At 42.6% G+C, this 21,726-nt stretch overlaps 1 protein-coding gene across 1 annotated transcript in view; it reads left to right on the top strand.

Annotated features, from left to right (window-relative positions):
* LOC104959688 (protein arginine N-methyltransferase 8-B-like) overlaps window positions 1-19,440 on the top strand; it is a 74,098-nt gene extending 54,658 nt beyond the window's left edge. The window contains exons 4-10 of the mRNA XM_010787591.1: window positions 6,836-6,899; window positions 8,401-8,543; window positions 9,459-9,546; window positions 10,770-10,885; window positions 14,155-14,305; window positions 17,334-17,455; window positions 18,341-19,440. Coding sequence (XP_010785893.1) covers window positions 6,836-6,899; window positions 8,401-8,543; window positions 9,459-9,546; window positions 10,770-10,885; window positions 14,155-14,305; window positions 17,334-17,455; window positions 18,341-18,424 — 768 coding nt within the window. The 3' untranslated portion in view covers window positions 18,425-19,440. The remainder of the gene's footprint in view (window positions 1-6,835; window positions 6,900-8,400; window positions 8,544-9,458; window positions 9,547-10,769; window positions 10,886-14,154; window positions 14,306-17,333; window positions 17,456-18,340) is intronic.
* The last annotated feature ends 2,286 nt before the right edge of the window (window positions 19,441-21,726 follow it).

Here is a 21,726-nt window from a genome sequence, read left to right as displayed (position 1 = left end):
CGCCTCCTGCCTTCCCCAGGCCCGCCTGCCGGGCCCCCGTTCCGTCTCTGGTTCCTACCCCAGAGCCCGCCTGCCGGCCCCCGTTCCGTCTCTCGGTACCACCCGCGCTTCCGGGCCGTCCCGGTTCGTCAGTCCGCCCGGGGCTCCCCGCTCCTGCCGCCGTCCTTCCTCAGTCCAGCCCGGGCTCCCGCTTCTGGCGCCGAGCAGTCCCCCGGGCTGAGCTCCCGCTTCAGCGCCGAGAGTCCCCCGGCCCCGAGCTCCGCTTCTGGTCTGTCGAGGCCTCGGCCAAGTCCTGGGCCACAACCCGGCTTGTCCTTGGCCTCGGCCACCCGTCCGAAGCCCCCGTCTAGGGGTGCCTTCTCCTGGTCCTCAACGTCCTAGCGGCCGCTCTGTCTCCACTACCGCCACGGAAGGTTGCCGCTTGTCCTGTTTCCCATCGTCCTGGGGCCGTCTTCTCAAGCACCCGCCCATGGGGCTCTTGTCTGTAATCCTAACCGCTCGCTGGGGTCCTCTCATCCGCCGCCCTGGCCAGGTTGCCCCGCGCGACCTGTTACCTCCGACCGTCCTGGGGGTCGCCTTGGAGGTTGCGTGTCCTGTATCCCAACCGTCCTGGGGGCCGGTCCTCTCATCAGCGCCCCTGGGGGTTGCCCTAGTCCTGTACTCCCAACCGTCTGGGGCCCCGTCCGTCTCATCAGCCGGGAGGCGCCTGAGGGTTGCCGTGGTCCTTTATCCCAACCGGGTCCTGGGGCCGTCTTTCTCATCAGCCGCGCGCGCTGGGGGTTGCCGCTGTCTGTATCCACACGTCCTTGGCGGGCCGTCCTCTCATCAGCCGCCCTGGAGGTTGCCCTGACCTTGTACCTCGACCGTCCTGGGGTCGCCCTTTGGAGGGCGCGCCCTTGGTCCTGCATCCTAACGTCCCTGGGGGCGTCCTCCTCATCAGCCGCCCTGGGGGTTGCCCTGTCCCTGTAATCCCAACCGTCCTGGGGGCCGTCCTTCAATCAGCCGCCCTGGGGGTGTTGCCCTGTCCTGTATCCCAAAGTCCTGGGGGCCGTCCTCCTCATCAGCCGCCCCTGGGTTGCCTTGTCCTTGACCACAGCCGTCCTGGGAGGCCGTGGTCTTGTCCACTGCGGCCCTGGAGGTATGGCTCCTGTGCCCCTCGACCTCACCCGGCCTGTGGCTGTCCTGGTGCTCCTCGACCTCACCCGGCCTTTGTGCTGTCTTTTGCTCCTCGCACCTGCACCCGGCCTTGTGGCTGTCTGTGACATCTCCCTGACCTCACCCGGCCTCTCGCCTTGCACGGTCTAGTACCGACGCCCGGCCGTGACCGGAGCCTTGAGCCTCCTTAACCTTCGGCCTTGGTACCGACGACCCCGGCCATGACCTCAGCCTTAACTTCGGCCTTAATACCGACGACCCTGGGCCCTTGACCCCGGCCTTGGCATCGACGACCCGGCTTGCCCGCCTTGACCCCCGGCCTTGGTATCGACGACCCCCCGGTCTGCGACCCCGACCTTGGTACACGACCCCGGTCTTGACTCCGACCCTTGGTAACGTACGACCCCGGCCTTGACTCGCCCCTTGGTACGACGACCCGCCCTTGAATCCGACTTGTACCGACGACCCTCTTGTGCTCTTGACACCCGACGACCCCGGTCTTGATCCCGACCTTCCCTGCGCTACCGACCCGACCGGTCTTGACTTCCGACTTTGGGTACCGACGACCGCGCCTTGACCCCGGTCTTGATACCGCAGAACAAGAGCCGACGGTCGGACTGGACGCTCGAGGGGGAGGGTCCTCGGGGACCTCCGAGGCACCTGGAGGTTTTCGGTCTGCTCGAGGTCTCTTGCCCCCGAGCGGCCTGGTCCCTCGTCTTGACCCCTTCTTCGTGCTCCGGCTGGGTCTACCTTGTGTGGCTCCCGCACACAGTCCAACCCTCGACCCCTCCGTCCCTCGATTGCTTACGGACCGCCGACGTCCGGCCGCCCCTTACGTGTCGTAGGCTCCTCCTTCAGGTTCTAGTCCGGTGGCGAGGGTCTAAAGTGATATATGGACCAGTAAGAGGTATTCGGTAGACCACGCGGAGTCGGTCTAGTCGGAGAGCGACGACTTGAGGTCTGCGAGGGGGTGAATAGTCTCATTCGGTCGCTTCTTTCCTTTTTGACATCATTAATATCCGAGTTTTCCTTAGAACGACCCGGGTAGGAACCACTGCCCAAGGAAGACAGTCCCTAACTTGCATTCGCTCCGTCCTGGGTTTGACGTCTAAAGTTTCTTTTTTAGGCAATAAGGTTCCGGTTTTACAGTTTTGTCTGTCTTGTGAGGCTCTGTGTTCAGTTTCTGTTTGCTTCCTTGAGTGTTTCTGATTGTCTTTTGTTTCTGATTTACGGTGTGTCCTGATTACGTTTGTTTGTTTCTGTCCACTCCCTCCCTCCGTCTCTTTATGGTGGCCCGTGTTGCCATTGTGTTAGCCCATTAGTCCACTCCCTTTTGTCTGTCTTTCGTCTGTCGTTCTGTCACCCCACTTGGTGAAAAGTTTTATTTTTCGGCGTTTGGTTTCTTGTCTTCCTCTCTCTTCTGTGTTTGTGCTTGGTGTCTGTCAAGCACTGTGATAATTAGAATTTTACCCTGTTTTTTGTGATGAATTAAGTGAAATTGCGCCATTGTAACAAAACCTTTTCTTTTTAGTATAACACACGAATAGGTTAATAAAATCACTGTATTGTTCGCACCATGGATATGACACCCCAAGGTGTCCCCAGGCAGGACCCATAGGAGGAGAAAAGAGACGATTGTTAAGTGAAGTGAGACATTAAACCGGGAGTACCGAAGATGAGGTGCTCATTTACCGTATACATGTGTTGACTAAGCATAGACGACAGAAAGTGGTTAGACTATGGCTCACAAACTATGCGCTCACCCGCCGCGGTCTCTAGAAAGAGAATCCCACGACACACCATCGAACTGCAAAGTATCTCCACGAGTTTGAAATTCAAAAGGGTTAATTACCGTGGGTCGGCGAATGTCAACTCTAAAAGATGACGTTAGTATGAACCAGTTGGGGGGCTAAAAGCGCCTCTGAGGGCTAAAGTAACGGGAGCAGGGCCAAAGAAGGCCCCCAAGTATAAAGAGGGCTAAGACTGTTTAGTCTAAATGAGTCCTGCCAAAGGTCAGCCTAAACTTATCGTCGGATGTGGTACAAACCCAAAGGTACCATTGTGCAGAGAAATCATCCGCCGCGCGTTGACTTTCAGACTCCTCCCCCACTCCCGTCTATCAGTGTCTTTTGGTCTTTGTGTTTTAGCGGTTGATGAGATGAGAGACGAGTGAGGAAAGGACGGGGTGTGATACGAGGTAAGTCCCTAACACGATGTCCGGCGTTCCCCGTAACGTGAGATCTTGATGTTATATTCGTACAATTACAATTAGATTGTCCGCGCCGCTAGTGATCGTGGGGCGCGGCGCTAGAACGTAAAACCTTTACGAAGGCCTTTCTAAAAGAAAATTTATAACTTCAATTTTCGGTAGTTAGACCCACGTGAAACTCTTCGTTTCTACTTCTCTAGATACCTATGTAGAGAGTTGTATGTATACTTGTCTTGACGATTTGTCTAAATGATAGAAGAAATATCTATAAAATGTTTGAGGTGAGGGGAAATTTTGTTTTGCAAAACTCCTGGGTGACTCTCATTTGGAATCCCCTGATTTCAATTGATAGATTTGTATCTCCTAGGAGAAGAAGTGGATTCGACGTCCAATAGACTCTAGAGTCACACTGTCTCTCTCTCAAGAGCGGAGGTGAACAACAAACTTTTTCGAGTGAATAGCTAGCAATGCGAACCGATCGATCGTGTCTACGATTGGTGTTGCTAGATGGGTCAGCCAGCCGGGTGGGTCCCGACGTTCTTCGGGCGCGCGTGTGTTTTACCGAGGGCACGGTGTGTGTGTGTTCTCGTCCTCGACTTACTCTTTCTGTGTGTCTCTCGGTCTTCACTTCGATGACGGAGCTCGTCGTTGCACGCGCTGGCTGCGTTGCATCGAGTCACACTCTTAGTGCGAGAGCGAAGGCGTGGCGATCTTATCACTCGGGAACTTCGAGCAGTGTGGCGTTTCACCTCGCATACACTCTTCCTCGCATCTCTCTCGGTGCGCTTAGGTGAACAGCAGAAGGACGAGAGATCGCGTGGTGGCTCATTAGAACGCGATGGGTCCTATTCTGTGCTTCTCCGATTCTAGTGCAGCACTGTGTCCTACTATAGTGGGTACAATCATCTGCATACCATCTCACGCTGGGTTTAGGATGTCGCTTCCCCACGACCCGGTGAAACCCGGATTAGTGGACCACAACCGAAATACAAAAACCAAGGTTTGGGTAAACAAACAAAGTGTAAACGGTAACTACATTAGTTATTGAAAAGATTAAATCTAAATTAATTTTTTCTTATTAATTATTAAGCGTCTAGTGTCGGTTCTCTGTCCGTCCCTCTGTGCTGTCGGCCCGTCCTCCGGACCCCCTCCGCCCACCCTGTTGGCCCTAGTTTTGTGTCCCTCCTCCGGTCCCCCTCCACCCACCTGCTGAACTTTTTTTGGGACGTATGGGATCCGTCCCTTGACGCGGGGGTGCTGTCACGATCTGTCTGTGTTGTGTTTTGTCTTGTCTTTTTCTGTCTTTGGTTTCCTGTTTTATTTTTGAAAAGTGTTCACCCCCTATCTTGCCTGTTGCTTTCTGTCTGTTTTCCCTCCTACCTGATTACCCGACTATGTTCACCTGGGGCCCCTGTGTTTTCTCCTCACCTGTCTCTTGTTTGTTTGATTAGTCTCGTGTGCATTTAGGTTCTGTGTTTTCTGTTAGTCTTTGTGAGTTCCTTGTTTGTCTTTGACTGTGTCTCGGGGTAGTGTTCTGTTTTTGGCCTTGGAATAAAGGTATTTTTCTTTGCACTCTGTTTAGTTGTGCTATCTTACAATCAATATAGTAAATGTGAGGTCAAGTGTGTCGCCAATGTAACCGGTTAGAACTCAAAGTTGCGATGAGGTCTTAAAATGTATGGAAAGGGTCTTAAAAAAGGTCTTAAAAGGTATTACATTTGACCCCAGGATTTCTGCATATACCCTGAGTACCCCCTTGACCAAAAAGTACCATGAGAGTCCGAGGCAACAACTGAGTGCTTCCATTATTTAACGTTTCTCCACAAGTGTCCCATCGGGCTTTGCCTTTTTTCGTTTTTTAATCCACAGCACCTAGAGTTCATTCAAGAGTCCCCTGTTTGATTACCACCAGATGGATCTCTGGCAGCATGAATAAGTTGGAACAACTCTGACAAACCGAGTCCCAGGGCAGGTAGAACAGAGTACACACTGAGGGGAAAATCAATACTCTCAGACTCCCTGATGCTGTAAAAGGTCCGTATTGACAAATGCCTCCTCCTGAATTATGCTCTCATTTAGTTTTGGAGCTGCCTGCTAGAAGTGTCCCCGAGTTTATTCTGATGAATGAGGGAGCTGTATTGTGTTATAACTATGTTACTGCTGGCGCCTCAATAAATCAGCCATCAGTCCCGCAGAGGTGGGCAGAATAGGAAGATATATGTCAAGCTTAGGACTTGCTAAAAGTAAAAAGATGGGAGCCTGCCTGTAGGAAAATGGGACAGGGAACTGGGTATTTGAATCAATGGGTGTAAGAAAAAAATTGTAGGGTGAGGATCATTTTAAATAATTTAAAATGAAAATTCATCTAGAAGTATAAGGTCCCATCGGAGCAAAATGGCTGGTTGCAGTAATGCGGTGACTAATCTTCCCTTTAATTACTTGTACTAAGATTCTCTGGCAGTGTTTCAGGGCCTGGCACAGAGGCTGGTCACCCTGTAAACGCTTCGTATTTTATCTTTCAATATTTTCGTCATATCCCACACGCAAACTAAGTCAAAAGGCCACCTTAGAGGCAGTCCTGGCTAACGATTAGGTGGAATAGAGAATAGAGTGACACACATAGCACGCGTGGGCAGAGAAATTAGAACTTGTGTGGGCTTGGCTCATCTCTAAGACTCTGACAAGGCTACTTACCTGGAAGTTGTGGAAATAAATAACAGGATAAAAAAATAAAATAAGTATACCTGACACACACACACACACACACACACACACACACACACACACACACACACACAACTGTACCCCTCACGTTTTGTTCAGTCGGATAATCTCCACATGTCTACCCTACTTTTATAATTTTCTAATCATAAATCTATCGATCATAGATCTATCAATTCGATTTATGATTAGAAAATGATAAAAGTAGGGTAGACATGTGGAGATTATCAAACTGAACAAAACGTGATCCGTCTCTTGAATGTGTGTCAACCACAGAACTTATTTCGAGGTATTTTCCAGAATCCTAAGAAATTGCATTGCTTTTTTGTCGAAGGAACCGGAAGAAGATTACTTCCGGGTTTTAGGACAAGTCACTGTGGCACTCTATATACACAAATTTAGGTTCAGTAGGTATCTTCTCCTCCAGTACCCCCCTTCAAATTAGGTTCAGTAGGTATCTTCTCCTCCAGTACCCCCCTTCAAATTAGGTTCAGTAGGTATCTTCTCTTCCAGCACCCCCCTTCAAATTAGGTTCAGTAGGTATCTTCTCCTCCTGCACCCCCCTTCAAATGAGGTTTATATATGGACAATTTATGCTGATAGAGCTTGTATCCAAGGTCAACATCCGTACAGCGGTAACATTTAAAGGGCATGTTATTGCAAGTGATGCCAGTCCATTAAAGATATTCTTCCTAAAGCAGTCCTCCATCCATGGTTATTTAATTAGTTCATTTTCTTTTTCCCTGCCAGATAGAATGTTCCAGCATATCAGAGTACTCAGAGAGGATCATCAAGTCCAACCACCTCGACAGCGGTAAGATCTGCAGCTATTCACCCTCTCTATGATCTAATTAGACTGCACTTTGCATGCAGTGAAGGGAGCAACGAACTAGCTTTCAGTCGTGAAATACATACAGTAGTGAATGAGGAAGAAGAAAAAGAAGAAGTAGAAGAAGTGTGGGGTATCCTAAAGATCAAGATTTTGAAGGATAGTGTCTCTGATCCTGTGTTGATTATTCCATACTGCATTGGACCATCTCATTTGTATTCATTTGCACATTGAAACTTCAAAGCATACTGTATGTTTAAATCATAACACCTCGGTAAATTTGAAAACAAATTTACTCCCAAGCTTCTGACTGTGTATCTACCAAATGATAGCTCCATAAACCACTCTGTCAGCCAAAGCCAAACCTATGAATATCAAGTATGCACTGGTAATTGGAAGGGGATTTAACACTATGTAGCAATCACTAGTTGAATTATAAGGGTTAGCTTGTCATTCTGACGGACACTTTGTATCACCGGATGAACTTGTCAATTACTTATTTTCAAGGCTGAACACACAAACAAACAAACAAACAAACTGTTGTGTCTCGTCAAATGTGTTAGTTATGTATTATGTCTGTCATTTCCTGTTTTATTTTGTACTTACCTCTTGTCTTTCATTTCAGGCCCTGTTTCTTCCTCCCCTTGTGTGTTTTTCCCGCCATCATCAGTGGCCGTTTCTCAATGTCGAGTAAAGCTGCTGCAGAGCCACTATTTCAAGTATACTATGTCATCGAGTGGCGCCGAACGCTGGGCATTTAAACAGTCCTTCGGCGCCACTCGATGACGTAGTATACTTGAAATAGTGGCTCTCCAGCAGCTTTACTCGACATTGAGAAACGGCTAGTGTCTGCCCCGCCCCTGATTGTTTCCACCTGTTCCCACTCACCTCATGTTTGAATAGTCCTGTCTTCCCCTGTCCTGTGTCAGGTCGTCTTGTTTGTTTCCCCGAATGGTCGTCCCAAGCCTCAACTCCGAAAGGATTGTTTTCTCGCATGTCAGGTTATGTTATTTTGTTGATTTATGTAGACTTAAGTTTTTTCTTAAGTTCTCCTTTTGTTATGATTATTTTTTTCCTCCTTGTGAGCGCTTTTTGTTTATTCCAGCTCCTACTCTGTTAAGAGGGATTACCTGATCATTGAAATTAATAAATACATTTGATTACATTCACAACTTTGTCTATGGGTTGTGCATTTGGGTTCATCAGTTTGTGTCGAGGTCCTGACACAAAGCTCATCTCAGGAAGGGTGATCCCACCTCCATATTTACGTAAAGCACAACGGGGTGATTTCCATAAGAACACTATGGCTGCCATGAAAACACATACTGTACGAACTGATGTTTCTTACTTTGAGACTTAAATCTGCTTTCTATGTGTACCTGTGAACATATTTATACTCTTTCAGGCATTATCATAACTTCATTCGATTTTGTATTTTGTACGCCAAAATAAGAGCATTCAAAACAATGTGTTGTGTGTGTTGCAGTGATCACCATCTTCAAAGGCAAGGTGGAGGAGGCGGAGCTTCCCGTTGAGAAAGTTGACATCATAATATCTGAGTGGATGGGCTACAGCCTCTTCTATGAGTCCATGCTCAACACCGTCATATTTGCCAGGGACAAGTGGCTGGTAGGATGGGTGGAGTGTGTGTGAGTGTGTGTATAGATATGCTAGTTTATCCTTAAAATAAAATATAAGGAAAAGGGGGATTTGTTTTGGTAGGATTGAGAATCCATTCCATTTATCTGGTAACCCCTTAACACAATCTTAATATAAGAAGTATTAAAATTGACTATGATAAAACAGCAAAAATCAAATATAAGTTCACTTTACTGTTAACACAATATGCTCTTTAATGCAATAACATTAACAGGAGGAAAATCATTGTAGGAAAGCATTCAAATAAGAATTCTATATTGTTAGCAGGCATGTTACATTATTAACCAGTTTGCATTGCTTTTCTCCCTCTGCCAAGGGTTTAATTATTTTTGGTTTGATCTTTTGGTACCACTTTATAATAAGACTTATTAATCATTAAGAACCATTTATAAACCAGTTCTAAAATCGTTTTCATACATCAACACAGTCGCACTATTTGAAAAGAGAATAAACTCAGTGAGCAACAGATACCAAGGATGCTGGCTGATGAAGAAGACAAAGTAAGCTAAGTAGCCAATATAATATTTGTATCTTTCTGTTCGGATTTTCATCAAACCCTGTAGAAGGGTGTAGCATGGGCCAATGAAAACCCATTACATTTTGGAGGGGATCCGAATAACAGGGCGGATACCAGCATTACTTTTTACTTTAAGCCCTTTCAAGGTCCCTTCTGTATGATCTTGTTATTGGAAAACAATTGTTAAAGTTTTATAATTGTACATCACGAACAGCTCTGCTGTGCCAGTCTGCGCACAGTGAATAACACCTCAATAATTTAAAGTTGTACTTGGCTGAGGAATACAATATCACCGATGTTGTAATAGCCCTTTTATAATCTGTTCTGGACTAATTGCGAGTTATTTCCTTGTCTCGTTTGTCAAACAGAAACCCGGTGGATTAATGTTTCCTGACCGTGCCTCTCTGTACGTGGTGGCCATAGAGGACAGGCAGTACAAAGATTTCAAAATACATTGTAAGTTCATTATGTACAATATGTGGGGCTGATAATGTGTGTTATCTGAAGCAATACTGTGGAATGACACATGCATCTACTATACTTCATATACTCTGCATACATCGTTGGTGGCTGTAACCAGGATTATTTCTCTACATTGTAAGTGAACCATGGTTGTAGAACACTCCACACCTCTGCAGTGTACTCACACAAGGATAGGCATGCTAATACAAACCCTTTCCATCTCTGCAAATGATTTTAAACTTTACCTCAGGCATAACACAAGCATTGGTAATTGACATTATAAGTCAACAAGCCTCTCCATCTCTATATCATCCTACTCTAAAGCTGCCAGGAGGACCGTGGGCGATGTTCTGCTGCGTAGAGTCAGTGTTAAGCCAGTGCACAACCTAGCTGACAACAGGCATGCAAACAGAACAAAAGCCAATAGGACTCCTACTCACCCTCCCCCATACTTCTGGGAAATTATACAACCACAGTGCACCATGGGGAAGATATATCAAGTTGGCTCTCTGCATTGCAAAGATTTCCAATGATGTCTGGATACCATTATTCTCAGGCCGCGACGAGTGTTGAGCACATATTGACATCAAACTTCTTTCTCTACAGGGCAACGTGACTTTTAGAAGTGTCCTTCTGAAGCTCTGCAGTATTCTAAGAGCACCCTGTGGTCATTAGTGCTACTCACTGCCTTAGTTAAGTGGGCAGCATGAAATCCAAATCAAAAACATTACATTACCTCAGGGCTTTGTGACCTGTTCATTATCACCAGTGTTCCAACAGGCTCTAGTAGTTCTCTCTTTTTAGGGTAAAGATAAAGATGTTTGCTCACACTCCATTTTAAGGAGCTTAATGAATAATGTATGAGATGATTTAGTCAAACCTGCGAGGATATTCAAGGCAAGAGTGGAGGCTGCGTTCAAGGCTGAAAGGCTCATGTTAAAAAAATTATCCCCAAACACAATGTGACTTTCATATGTCACAGGAAAATGGTTCCACACTGACTGGAGGCCTGACTCTGGGGTTGCATCAGAGGACTCTGGTAGTAAGCCCCCTAGTATTGCTTTACAGCCCAACAGTTTGAAATACTGTGGCTTTTCCCCTCTAGAAAATTGAATGAAATATATCAAAACTTAAAAGGAAACTGTGTCTTATGTTTGCGATTTACAAAGATGAGTTGAACAAATGATGGTAAAGTAACCCGATGCTGTATTTACCAGGGTGGGAGAACGTGTATGGCTTCGACATGACGTGTATCCGTAATGTAGCCATGAGGGAGCCACTGGTGGACGTAGTGGACCAAAAACAGGTGGTGACCAACGCCTGCCTCGTCAAGGTCAGTAAAATGTTGACAATATTTTGGCTGAAAGCAGTTGATTCATTTAACACAAAGCCTCACTACCTGTAAATGTCAGCTAGACTCAATGCAGTGCTGCAGAGATTTTACATTAGTGTAGCCGTTATACTTTCTCTGGGGATGACAGTGTCAAGACTGACATATCTCAACAGCCTTTGGATGGATTGGCATGTCATTTGGTTCATGTCCATAATGCCCAGAGGATAAATCCTAATGATTCTAGTGATCCTCTTACTTTTCCTCTAGGTCCAGCAGCATTTGTGGTTTTCAGTGAAATCACAATTTTTAAGCCTCAGCTTTACTGTGTGTTTAGTGCTAATCAATAAAAGGGAACATGCTAAAACTGTTCTCTAACTAATGATTACACCTGATTAATATTATAATATTAGCATTGTCATTGTGTGCATGTTAGCATGCTCAATTTAGCATTCAGCTTCAAGCCCAACTCTGCCCAAGTACTGCTTAAGGTCAATCGGTGATATTCAGATTTCTATTTTTCCTGAGGACTTTAGAGAGATATTTGGGATGTCTCGAAGTGGGGTTGTTTGAGGGACTTATTCATATTTATTGTATTATCTACAATAGATTGTTCTCAGCATGCCACCAGTGAAGAGAAGCAGACAGGAGGCACACAAAAATATCAATGCAATAAACTGCTGGGGACAGGCCAACATAAGAAAAACATCTTTACAAAATTTGAGGCTTTTATTTATTTAGACCTTGTTTTGAGTTTGTGCTCTACATATACATTACTGATTATAGGTATTCATGGTACAACAAACTGTTTACTAATGCTGGTTCAGTGTGCCAGAACTAAATGAGCATCCCACATAGTATGTAATAAGGAGTGATAGATAATTTAAATGAAAAGTAAAATGGCTTTAATAAAGTAAACTAGATTGCAGAAATGAAGGAGTATTGCAGTGGTTCATATAGAAAAACAATAACTACAAACTATCGATTGATTGGTGAACGTATTGTATAACATTCTGTTGCTGGTATGAGTATGAGCTTGGTGTGCTGCTGTGGCCCTGTCTATGCCTCTCACTGTGGCAATTAAACTGGTCAGGCTGCTGCCATGCATGCCAATTGCAGCCTGTCTAGTCTTCCTGATTGTGCTCCATGTCATAGTGACCTTGTTATCTCTGGCATTGATTGGAAATCTCTGCCCTGTCTCGCCTCCATCCTGGTGAAAATGGCTGTGGGATCATACCTCCAGTGTTGCTTTCTCGATGTTGCTGATTGTGAAGCACATCGTTTTTATTTATCTTGATTTCATACACATTTTAATTGAAATGCGATAAGATATAACATACAACCAGCAAAGAGATCAATCATGAGAGTTTAATAAAAAAAGCTATGAAGCTGATGGGAAGGTCTTTGGACTATGTAGAATATGGTCCAATATACTAATAAAGGACTGGCTTATCTAAAGCTAGTTGAGTAGCACTTGAAATGTTTAGGCTCTGTGAAACCTGATGTACTTATATGATTCTGTTTTCTTCAAGTTTGTATCTTCTTGGTCTAATGCACTTATTGTAAGTCGCTTTGGATAAAAGCATCAGCTAAATGCAATGTAATGTAGAAAAAAGAAGCCTCACAATATGAATGCCCCGCTGACAAGCTTTATTGTCTTTAAATGGATTACTGACCGGCCTCATTAAAGTTGAATAGCTGAGGAGAAGTACACATAGGACCTAATGTTATTAAAGTGCTGCTTGAACCTTTGGTAGCAATACTCTGCAAGGATCATAACCGAGTATAATCCTGCAGAAAATAACCAATTTACATTTACAACCTGCATGATAGGGCTCTTAAAACTTTTATTTTGCCTTCAGAGTAATTGCATGGGTACAGACCTGCAGACATTGCAGAGCCTTATATTGTATTGTAGTCTTAAACTTTGAAATGTGACTTTGAGAGGTTTATACTGCATGACCAGAGTTAATGTCTTGTAATGTGTTTATTGGAGTGATTATTTCCTGAAGATGGCAGGGGGGGATTAGACATTAATATTTCATTGTTTTTATAGCCAGCAAACATAAGGCTCATTCCTCCACAGCTAATGTGACATCTGGTGCTAAAGCAAGCAAGCTAGCAGTGAATATCTAATATTGTTGAGGGTACACGAAATACGATTATCACACCTGCCTGCGTGTTTATCCTGCAGGGTACTTTGTTTTTTCAGGGGAGCTGCTTTCTCCTCTGTTATTCAGTGATAAAGATGATAGCTGGCGCAGTGCTGTTCACTCGACAGTAAACCACGATCTGGAACAACATGTTCTTTTCTGAACAAGGTCTAGTGGGACAACGGGTTATCAGATACCCTGTTAAACTTACTGGAATCTGGGGACACATACAGATGTGGGGTTGCCCATGCACGAATAACACCTGGAGCCTCACCATAGAGCTCCCAGATGACCTCAGTCCCCGAATCCCTGTCCTACATGCACCGACACAAGGGTTACATAACCCTGCTGATATTTACCAGGCACAGTACCACTGGTGTCTAATGGCCGCCCTATATCATTCTGCTAGTAAAAGCTGTTCTTTCTTGATGTGTGTGTTATTTTCATCTTTAATGTAATGCATGTCAACATTACATGTATAAATTCTGGATTTGTTTCTTTAGCATTTTTAGATGATGTCATATTGTAAGTGTGTGGTTTGAACAACATGGTTGAGGTTAGAACTTTACACCATGAAGAGAAAATATAAATAGTTTGGCATTTTCGGGAAACATGCTTAGGGCTGTTGCTCTTTTACCAAAAGTTGAATGAGAAGTGTTGAGTGTGTAATTCACTTTGGGTAAAACATCTGGTAACTAATAATGTCAGTCACAAGTTAACAATAACAATACGACTCCAAGTCCCTATAAAAAAGCTAACATCAGCAGCTGGTTTTGCTAAAATGAGTTGGCTACAAGCTAGCTTGGCTCATTGACCTACCCGCGTACCAAAAGCTCACTAATTCAATTGTTATATGTTTCTCTAAACCACAAAATATTGTTCAACACTTGATGTGTGTGTGTTTTTAAGCCAGTTAGCTGTTTCTGCATGTTGATTCTTTGTGTTGAGCTAACCAGACGCTAGTTGTAGTGTTACATATAACAGGCAGGAATTAGAGTAGTATCCTTTTAACTACCTTTCGGCTAGAAAGCAACTATACATTCTTCCCAAAAGGTCAAAATAGTCCTTCGCTGATATGCTCCAGATATCTGAGAAGGGTCCTTCTCTTTACTCCCATAGGAGGTGGACATCTACACAGTGAAGACTGAGGACCTGTCGTTCACCTCAGCGTTCTGCCTACAGATCCAAAGGAACGACTACATCCATGCACTGGTCACCTACTTCCACATCGAGTTCACCAAGTGCCACAAGAAGACTGGTTTCTCCACTGGTAAGATGCCTTACATGTTGTCTCATTTGTGATACAGCAATCTATGTATATGTTTCAATGTGTGTGCATCTTGGAAGTATTAGAGCTACAGTATTATATGATCATAATCAGGTCGTTTATCATGGTAATGATAAACAAAACATTTCCTTTTTCATTGCCTGCCTTCACAGCAATAAAACAGCATCACCCTGGCTCCAGGTTTAGTATTTCCCTTTAGTCTACTGACAGCAAACAGAGTAGATGCTTTACTGAAGAGCTGCTTTTGGTTTCTCATTAATATATTTACTTCCCTTGATGGCTTCAGTGAGCCCTGTAGCGTAGAGATGAAATTTGCAATGCAAAAGAAGACGGCCCTTCTGATTCACAGTAAGGAAACAAGGGAAAGGTTATGGCCTGTTCTTAAAATCAACAGCTCTTACAATGAAAAACAAATAGATCTCCCCATGGAAGCACGGATCTCTGAACAAGTGAACATAAAAGGGCTCAATAGAATAGTTTATTGTAATGTGCTAATACGTTTTAGATCTGTTATCCTCAGACAGAGCGAGGTTAGTTGTTCCCCATCCTTTTAAGTCTTTATGCTAAGCTATGTTGAATGTCATTAATATTCTATAGTTACCTATTGTATGCAGCAAATAAGTGTTTCTGACTACCACATTAGAAACAAGAAATGAAAGTTAAATATCCACACACTTTGACATTATCATACCAATACAAGAATCTCTGCCCAGATGTCTAAAGTTTTAACTAGTCTGTAGTGCCGCAGTTGAGTGATTGACATAGTATTAATAACTTAATAGCTTAGTAACCTGTTCCATGTGGTTGCTAAGATGTTGGAAAGAGGCTCAAACGACCACACTGAAAATGGCAAAGGAAACTGTTTCATGTGAGAAGATGCTGGGAAGATTTAACTATAAAAACGATATGGTTAAAGAACAAAAGGAAAACTTTGAGGACATCATTTCCAAAGTCTCTATTGCCATGTACAGTAGGCTACTAACGACTACCACATTATTGTAATCAAATGCCAAACTGCCCTTTTTATATCAATGTCTGATTGGTTCCCTGTCTTTCACTTTTTATTATTTTGGTGTTGAATATTCCAAAAATGTAACTTTATAGTTATATAACTTGTATTGTTTGCTTGCTCGGGCTTGCAGAGCGTCAGACATTAGTTTATAGTGAATTGTTGGCTATGGTTTATGTTAGCAAGCACTTCCTACACTACTGTAAGGGAGGGAAACTTAGAGAAGAAGGGAGGATATTCCGGGGCTTGTTTTATACCATCTGGAAACGTATTTCACATCATTAGGCAGATAGAAAACATCCACAAGAAAAGATTTTACGTGAAACAGAATGCTCCCTGGAACCTGAAATCAAGGCCATCAGCTGGACAGCTTCACAAGGCACTTGCTTTATTAATGTAGCTAAAGTCAAACGGGAGTTTCTAATGCAGTCTTTGTTGGGACCAAGACATCTATCTCAATAGTAAATGTCACTGTCCCTTTACATTAGAACAACATACATCAGCTGATTGATATGAGCAAAAACAATGCTGGATTAAAGTGAGCGCCGGATGTTGTGTCAGAATCTGTGTGGGACTGACCTCTAGTGGTAGCCCTAAATATCTCACATTAAAATTATATGTAAAGCAGCATGTATCACTGTTGTAAGAACAAGCTTTCTCTGCCCTACCCACTTCCCCTAAATGTATTCAATGACAATTTTCTGTTGTGCAAGTTTTCCTATTTCCAAAAAATTCTCACTTAGCAAAATGTAAGGATACAGATCTAAACTTTAACGCAGACACAAACAGACTCTGAGGCAAAGGAGGAAGAGGCAAGTCAAAGATTGCAATTCATGCTGTCGGTTAAAGAAATGCTATCTCATACTGAATTAGCATGAGTCACGCATCTAGCTTGTCAGTGTCTTTTTGAACTCTGCCCAACAAATGTAAGAGATATGTCTGTGCTGCAGCCACGCTGATTGGCAAGTCCTTTTATGTATGGTATCACAAAGAGCTCGTGCTTAAAAGCAAAGCTACCAAGCTGGAAGGAATTCAATTTAAGAGCTACTGACCTTTTGAGTCGCAGCAAAGCGATCCGTCACAGCACTGGGTGATGCTCGCACTTATTTTAGGGCTGGGGTGTCAGATTTGACCTGTTTGTGTGTCTGTGCACACACACACAAACTCATAGACACAGAGGAGTGCACATAAGGGGGCACGATATCAAAAGCAATGAAATAAGATCGTGTCGTGAAACAGTGAAGAGGTCAAGAATACAGTCATGCATTTCCTGCCTTGTCCTTCAGCGCTGTCATCTTGAATTGAAGTGGAGCTTCCTGCTCTTTCTGCAACATTGCTTCACTTCTAAAAAGACACAGACTAGGTTCCATGCTTCTGCTCTTATTCTGTACAGTTGGTTTGTTCTCATCCTGACATTCTCGTCAGGTAGAGAAGAGACTGCATTTCTGTGTAGAGAAATAGTGCATTTTTTGCAAGGGGAAGACATATTTAGACATTCAGTTTGTGTTCTGCCGAAACATCTTTGGTACATCTTTCTTATCAGGAATATTTTTTAAAGGATTCAATTGTTGCTGAAGAGAGGGCAGACCAGCGTCAAGTGAAAGATCATTTGAATATCCATCCTTCGGATTCAAAATGTAATAGGTTTCTCCTTAGCCCATGTAAACCTTTCCACAAGATTTCATGAAGCCAGCATTTTTTTTACCGCAATCATGCTGACAATCAAACAAACATCCGAAAACATACACTGCTTGTCTGAACACTCAGGAATTGTATTTTATTATGAATATAAATAACTTTTTGCTTCTAAATGTTAATAAATTGTTAGTCATTAAGATCTGATCCAGATTATTTGTAGTCCTTACCACAAAAGTTGTCTAACATTCTTTGTGGAATGAACACCAGTCAAAGGGTTTCTTTTTAAGACCTGGCAACAAGCCAACACTATTGACGGCCTATAAGTGATCTAAGTCTGTGTTTCTGTTTGTGTGTGTGTTTCAGCACCAGATGCTCAATACACACACTGGAAGCAGACAGTGTTTTACCTGGAGGACTATTTGACGGTGCGGAGAGGAGAGGAGATTGTCGGCAGTATTGAAATGAAGCCCAATGAGAAAAACAATGTAAGTCTTTTACAGCCTGATGTTCTGGATTTTGAATTATGGCCTTTGGAGTAAAGGTAATAAGTCTTTATCTTTTTGTGTACCTTTTCTGAAGTCATAAACACAGGAACATCAAGTCAGGAAAAGGATAACCACATTATTTGTATATCCATCCTTTAGTAAGAGTTGACAGATTGTTTGCTCCTCAGTGTTGGATAGCGGTCAGGAAGGCAGCAGCACTGCAGAGACTTCCAGACAAACAACAACAGATTCTATTGTTGACCTTTTCCGTGTCCTCTCCTCCCCCTTTAGTATGAAGCTGGCTTCCTCCTGTTGTCTCAAACAAACAGGCTGTGCTTACTTAACACCGTGTTCTGCTGTCAGGACAAAGTGGAAAAAAATGCTACGTGTTTGCTTAATCATTACTTCCCCTTTCAAAAGCCCAGGGGGCCGAGGGGCAAACGTTGTAGTCATAAACACTCTGATCTAAATGTTTCTCTCCTGTGTTAAAGACTTGGGACAATGGAAATAAAGGTTTTGTCAATAATGCTAACAACAGACTTTAAGTAATCATTATTTTTCACATTAAAAAAAAAAAAAAAAAGTTTTTATTTTTTTTTCTGTGAAAATTCGTAAATAGTTTGCAATTACTATGTCATAAATGAGACTTAAATAATATATGTTTTCTTCCAGCCCTATTACTCCATGCCCCTTTTGTGGCGGATTTGAGTTGTACAACAACAAACATTTTGAAAAATGATCCTAAAAAACATATATAAAGATCATAAACACAATAAGACTTAGAAATGAATTCACCTTACTCTTTCTTTCTCACTTGCCTTTCAAGGCTTCCGTACCCCTCTCTTTGATAACCATGCTTCTTTTCTCTCCTCTCTTAACCTGCAGCGCGACATGGACTTTACCTTTGAGCTGGATTTCAAAGGGCAGCTGTGTGAAGCGGAAATATCCCACGACTACAAAATGCGATAAGATGGACTGGGGGACAGTGGCACTGAGTACAACCCCTGAGCACCAGAGGGAGACAGAGGCACTCCCATGACCACAGAAAGGCCCATTGGGTGAAGTTAGAGCAGCAGAGAATCAGAAATAAAGACCAGGCCAAAGACCAAGCAGAGATGGCCCCAATGACGATTGGCTATTGTCACTCTAGTCACTAGAGTGACAATAGTTATATCCTACTAGAGTCTAGTGTGCCATGAAGGCAGGAAGTTAGTCATGCTGACTGTTAAACACACCTGAATGTAACACAACAAAAAGAGGTCAGGAATAACTCCTAGTCTGAATGTTATTGATTATTGATGTGCGTATATGTGAGATGGAGTGATGTAGTTGTGTGTTTTGCTCAGTATTTCTTTTATTTTCACAACAATCTGGACCTTATGGAGGGATAGTGTGAAAGTTACAGTAGAACTCATGTATTCAACTGCAGTATTGTCCACATTCTGGGATAGATGTAAGGGTTGATTCTCATGTTTTATTATGTAATGTAGGGAATGATTGTTAGAGGCACATTTTTATTTTTAGTTGTGTCAGTTTAGCAATGCAGAAAGACAAACAGCAATTGAAAGCCACAGCAAAGGACATTGTAAGTGTAATGTCAATGGTAACACGTGTTTGCTTAGTCGGTGTACTAGTAGCTTTCTGTCAGTGTGTACTATTAAGAGGTGTCACACAGCCCTGTGTTCTCAGTGTGAGCATAATGTTGACATGTTAATAACAGAACTCCCCCCATCCTAAATGCCTTGACTAAGTGCCAAAGGCTTTTTCTTTTTTTCCCCGTACTGCTGCATCTAGTTTTGTTTATAGTGTTATGTATGGGCGCGCCGTTGGGTTTATTAATATTAGATATAAACAAGCTATGATGCTGCTTTAGTCCTCATCTGGGCACAATCCATGTCAAGCAATACAACCCGAAATTCTTATTAAAGAAATACTTCACCCCCAAGATGATTATTTGTTTTTAAATAACTCACCCTGTGTTAATTGAATTTGTGAATAAAACCATATTGCATGCTTTAATGGTGAACATGCCCATGGAGAATAACTTTGCGGTAGAACTACTCTTTATACATCCATGGGTACAACTTCAGATACAAATGAACACATAATGAAATATGACCCCCGGTTTGATGATTGACAGGTCACAGAACATGGGGGCTATCTACCCTTACCCACAATTCACACAGACAAGTTCAGCTGTCAGAACAAAGTGAAAAACAAACAAATGGCATAAAATATTATTAATATGTCGGGTAGTAATACATTTATTTATTTTCTTCTCAGAGTGTACCAGAATGCGTAGTTTATATGTTAGTATTTCTAAAAATCTCCTGGGGGAGAGCTGGGGTTGGGTTATCAGCATGTGTGCCTTTTTATGTTATACAGTTCAGCTTTGATACCATCATCTCATTAAACCTTTTTTAAAGGCATACTTTAGTTCTGTGAAGGGATATATGCACTGTACTTCACTTNACAAACCATGGCATAAAATATTATTAATATGTCGGGTAGTAATACATTTATTTATTTTCTTCTCAGAGTGTACCAGAATGCGTAGTTTATATGTTAGTATTTCTAAAAATCTCCTGGGGGAGAATCCCCCCAGACCCCCTGCTGGGGTTGGGTTATCAGCATGTGTGCCTTTTTATGTTATACAGTTCAGCTTTGATACCATCATCTCATTAAACCTTTTTTAAAGGCATACTTTAGTTCTGTGAAGGGATATATGCACTGTACTTCACTTTAATTCATATTGTATGCTGAAAAGCGTATATATATATTACAGCACGATTTTTTGTTGAATAGATTTGAATGGTTCAAATGTTGGGTCGCTATCCCTGCACCAATATCTTGGTTTGTGTCTCATGAGATTAGGAATCATGTTTCTTACAACATGCATACAAGTACACACTGAGTGGTTTCATTCACTCAAGATGTGGACCTGGGCAAAGGTGACTCTTAATAATCCTATTAAAGCTTCAAACTACGACTATCAACTAGGGAAACATTTATTATCCCATTATCTTTCCCAGATCATAATTATGTGTATATGATACATATGATATTATTGTGTCCAGAGACAGCCAGGAAGCAGTTTCTAAACCTATATCTAACTGCAGTCATCTTTCGACGGCTGAAATCAAACTGTAACGTTTAATAAATGGAGGAAATATTTATAAAGCATGCATCGAATACTAGTGAAAGAGAATAAAGTAATTAACTGAGTGCTGCTTCTTCATAGCATACTGTACACTTTCTTTAATCCGGCATATCCTACCGGGCGCTGGCAGCTACAAATAAGCTATGTTTTGAGTCAATAATGCTAATAACGGACTATAAGTAATCATGTTTGTTTAGAATGAGCCCTGTTATTGAGAAGCACCTTTGAAATGTGTTTTCAAAGTCCGCTGCTCAAATCACACCGGAAATACGTTTTCAATATAGTTTACAAGTCATACAAATGCTAATAAGTTGGCATGCTAATTCCACTAAATATATTGTTTTTCATATTGTCATGTCAACTTGAATAAACAGCAATGTCCAAACTCATCCACTGTGTGACACTGTTTGACTTATTTTCATGTAATTTAAACAGGAAGAGAACTTTACACTTGATATTAACACCAACATTTCTTTATTTTTTATGTATTGACATGTTTATATTTACATTAAAGTGAAGTCTAAGACACTGCCAGTAGTGGAGCACTACAAGTGACCATAGTGCAATACCAAAGAGCAAAATCTGAACTTTTTACTAAAATCCTTCAGAGTTGATGTTACAGTCACACCATTTTCATAAAATACTTGGCACGGAGGCATATCAAAATGAAATGAAATAAATATTTTCAGCAAATAACTGGGGGAGGCCAGTACTTAATAAATATCAATGAAAAGGGGATACACAAAAGACAGTAAAAAGGGCAAAAATTACAATATATTAGTTATTTCTGTACCACTTTACAATAAGACTACCCTTATAAAGGATTCATAAAGGGTTTATAATTAGGTTACACTTTATTAATCATTAAGAACCATTTATAAACCAGTTCTAACACAGTTTTCATATATCAGCACAGGCGCACTATTTAGCAAGATGACTTACATTACTTACATTGGCTACGTAGCGAGAATCAACTCAGTGAGCAACAGATACCAAGGACGCTGGCTGATGAAGAAGACAAAGTAAGCTAAGTAGCCAATGTAAGGCTTCGTCATCTTGCCAAATAGTGAGCCTGTGTTGATGTATGAAAACTATGTTAGAACTGTTTTAT

The sequence above is a fragment of the Notothenia coriiceps genome, unplaced genomic scaffold, assembly GCF_000735185.1.
Source record: "Notothenia coriiceps isolate Sejong01 unplaced genomic scaffold, NC01 NC01_scaffold00030756, whole genome shotgun sequence".
NCBI lineage: Eukaryota > Metazoa > Chordata > Actinopteri > Perciformes > Nototheniidae > Notothenia > Notothenia coriiceps.
The sequence above is the reverse complement of the archived record's forward strand: the minus strand, read 5'-3'. Positions and strand labels throughout refer to the sequence as shown.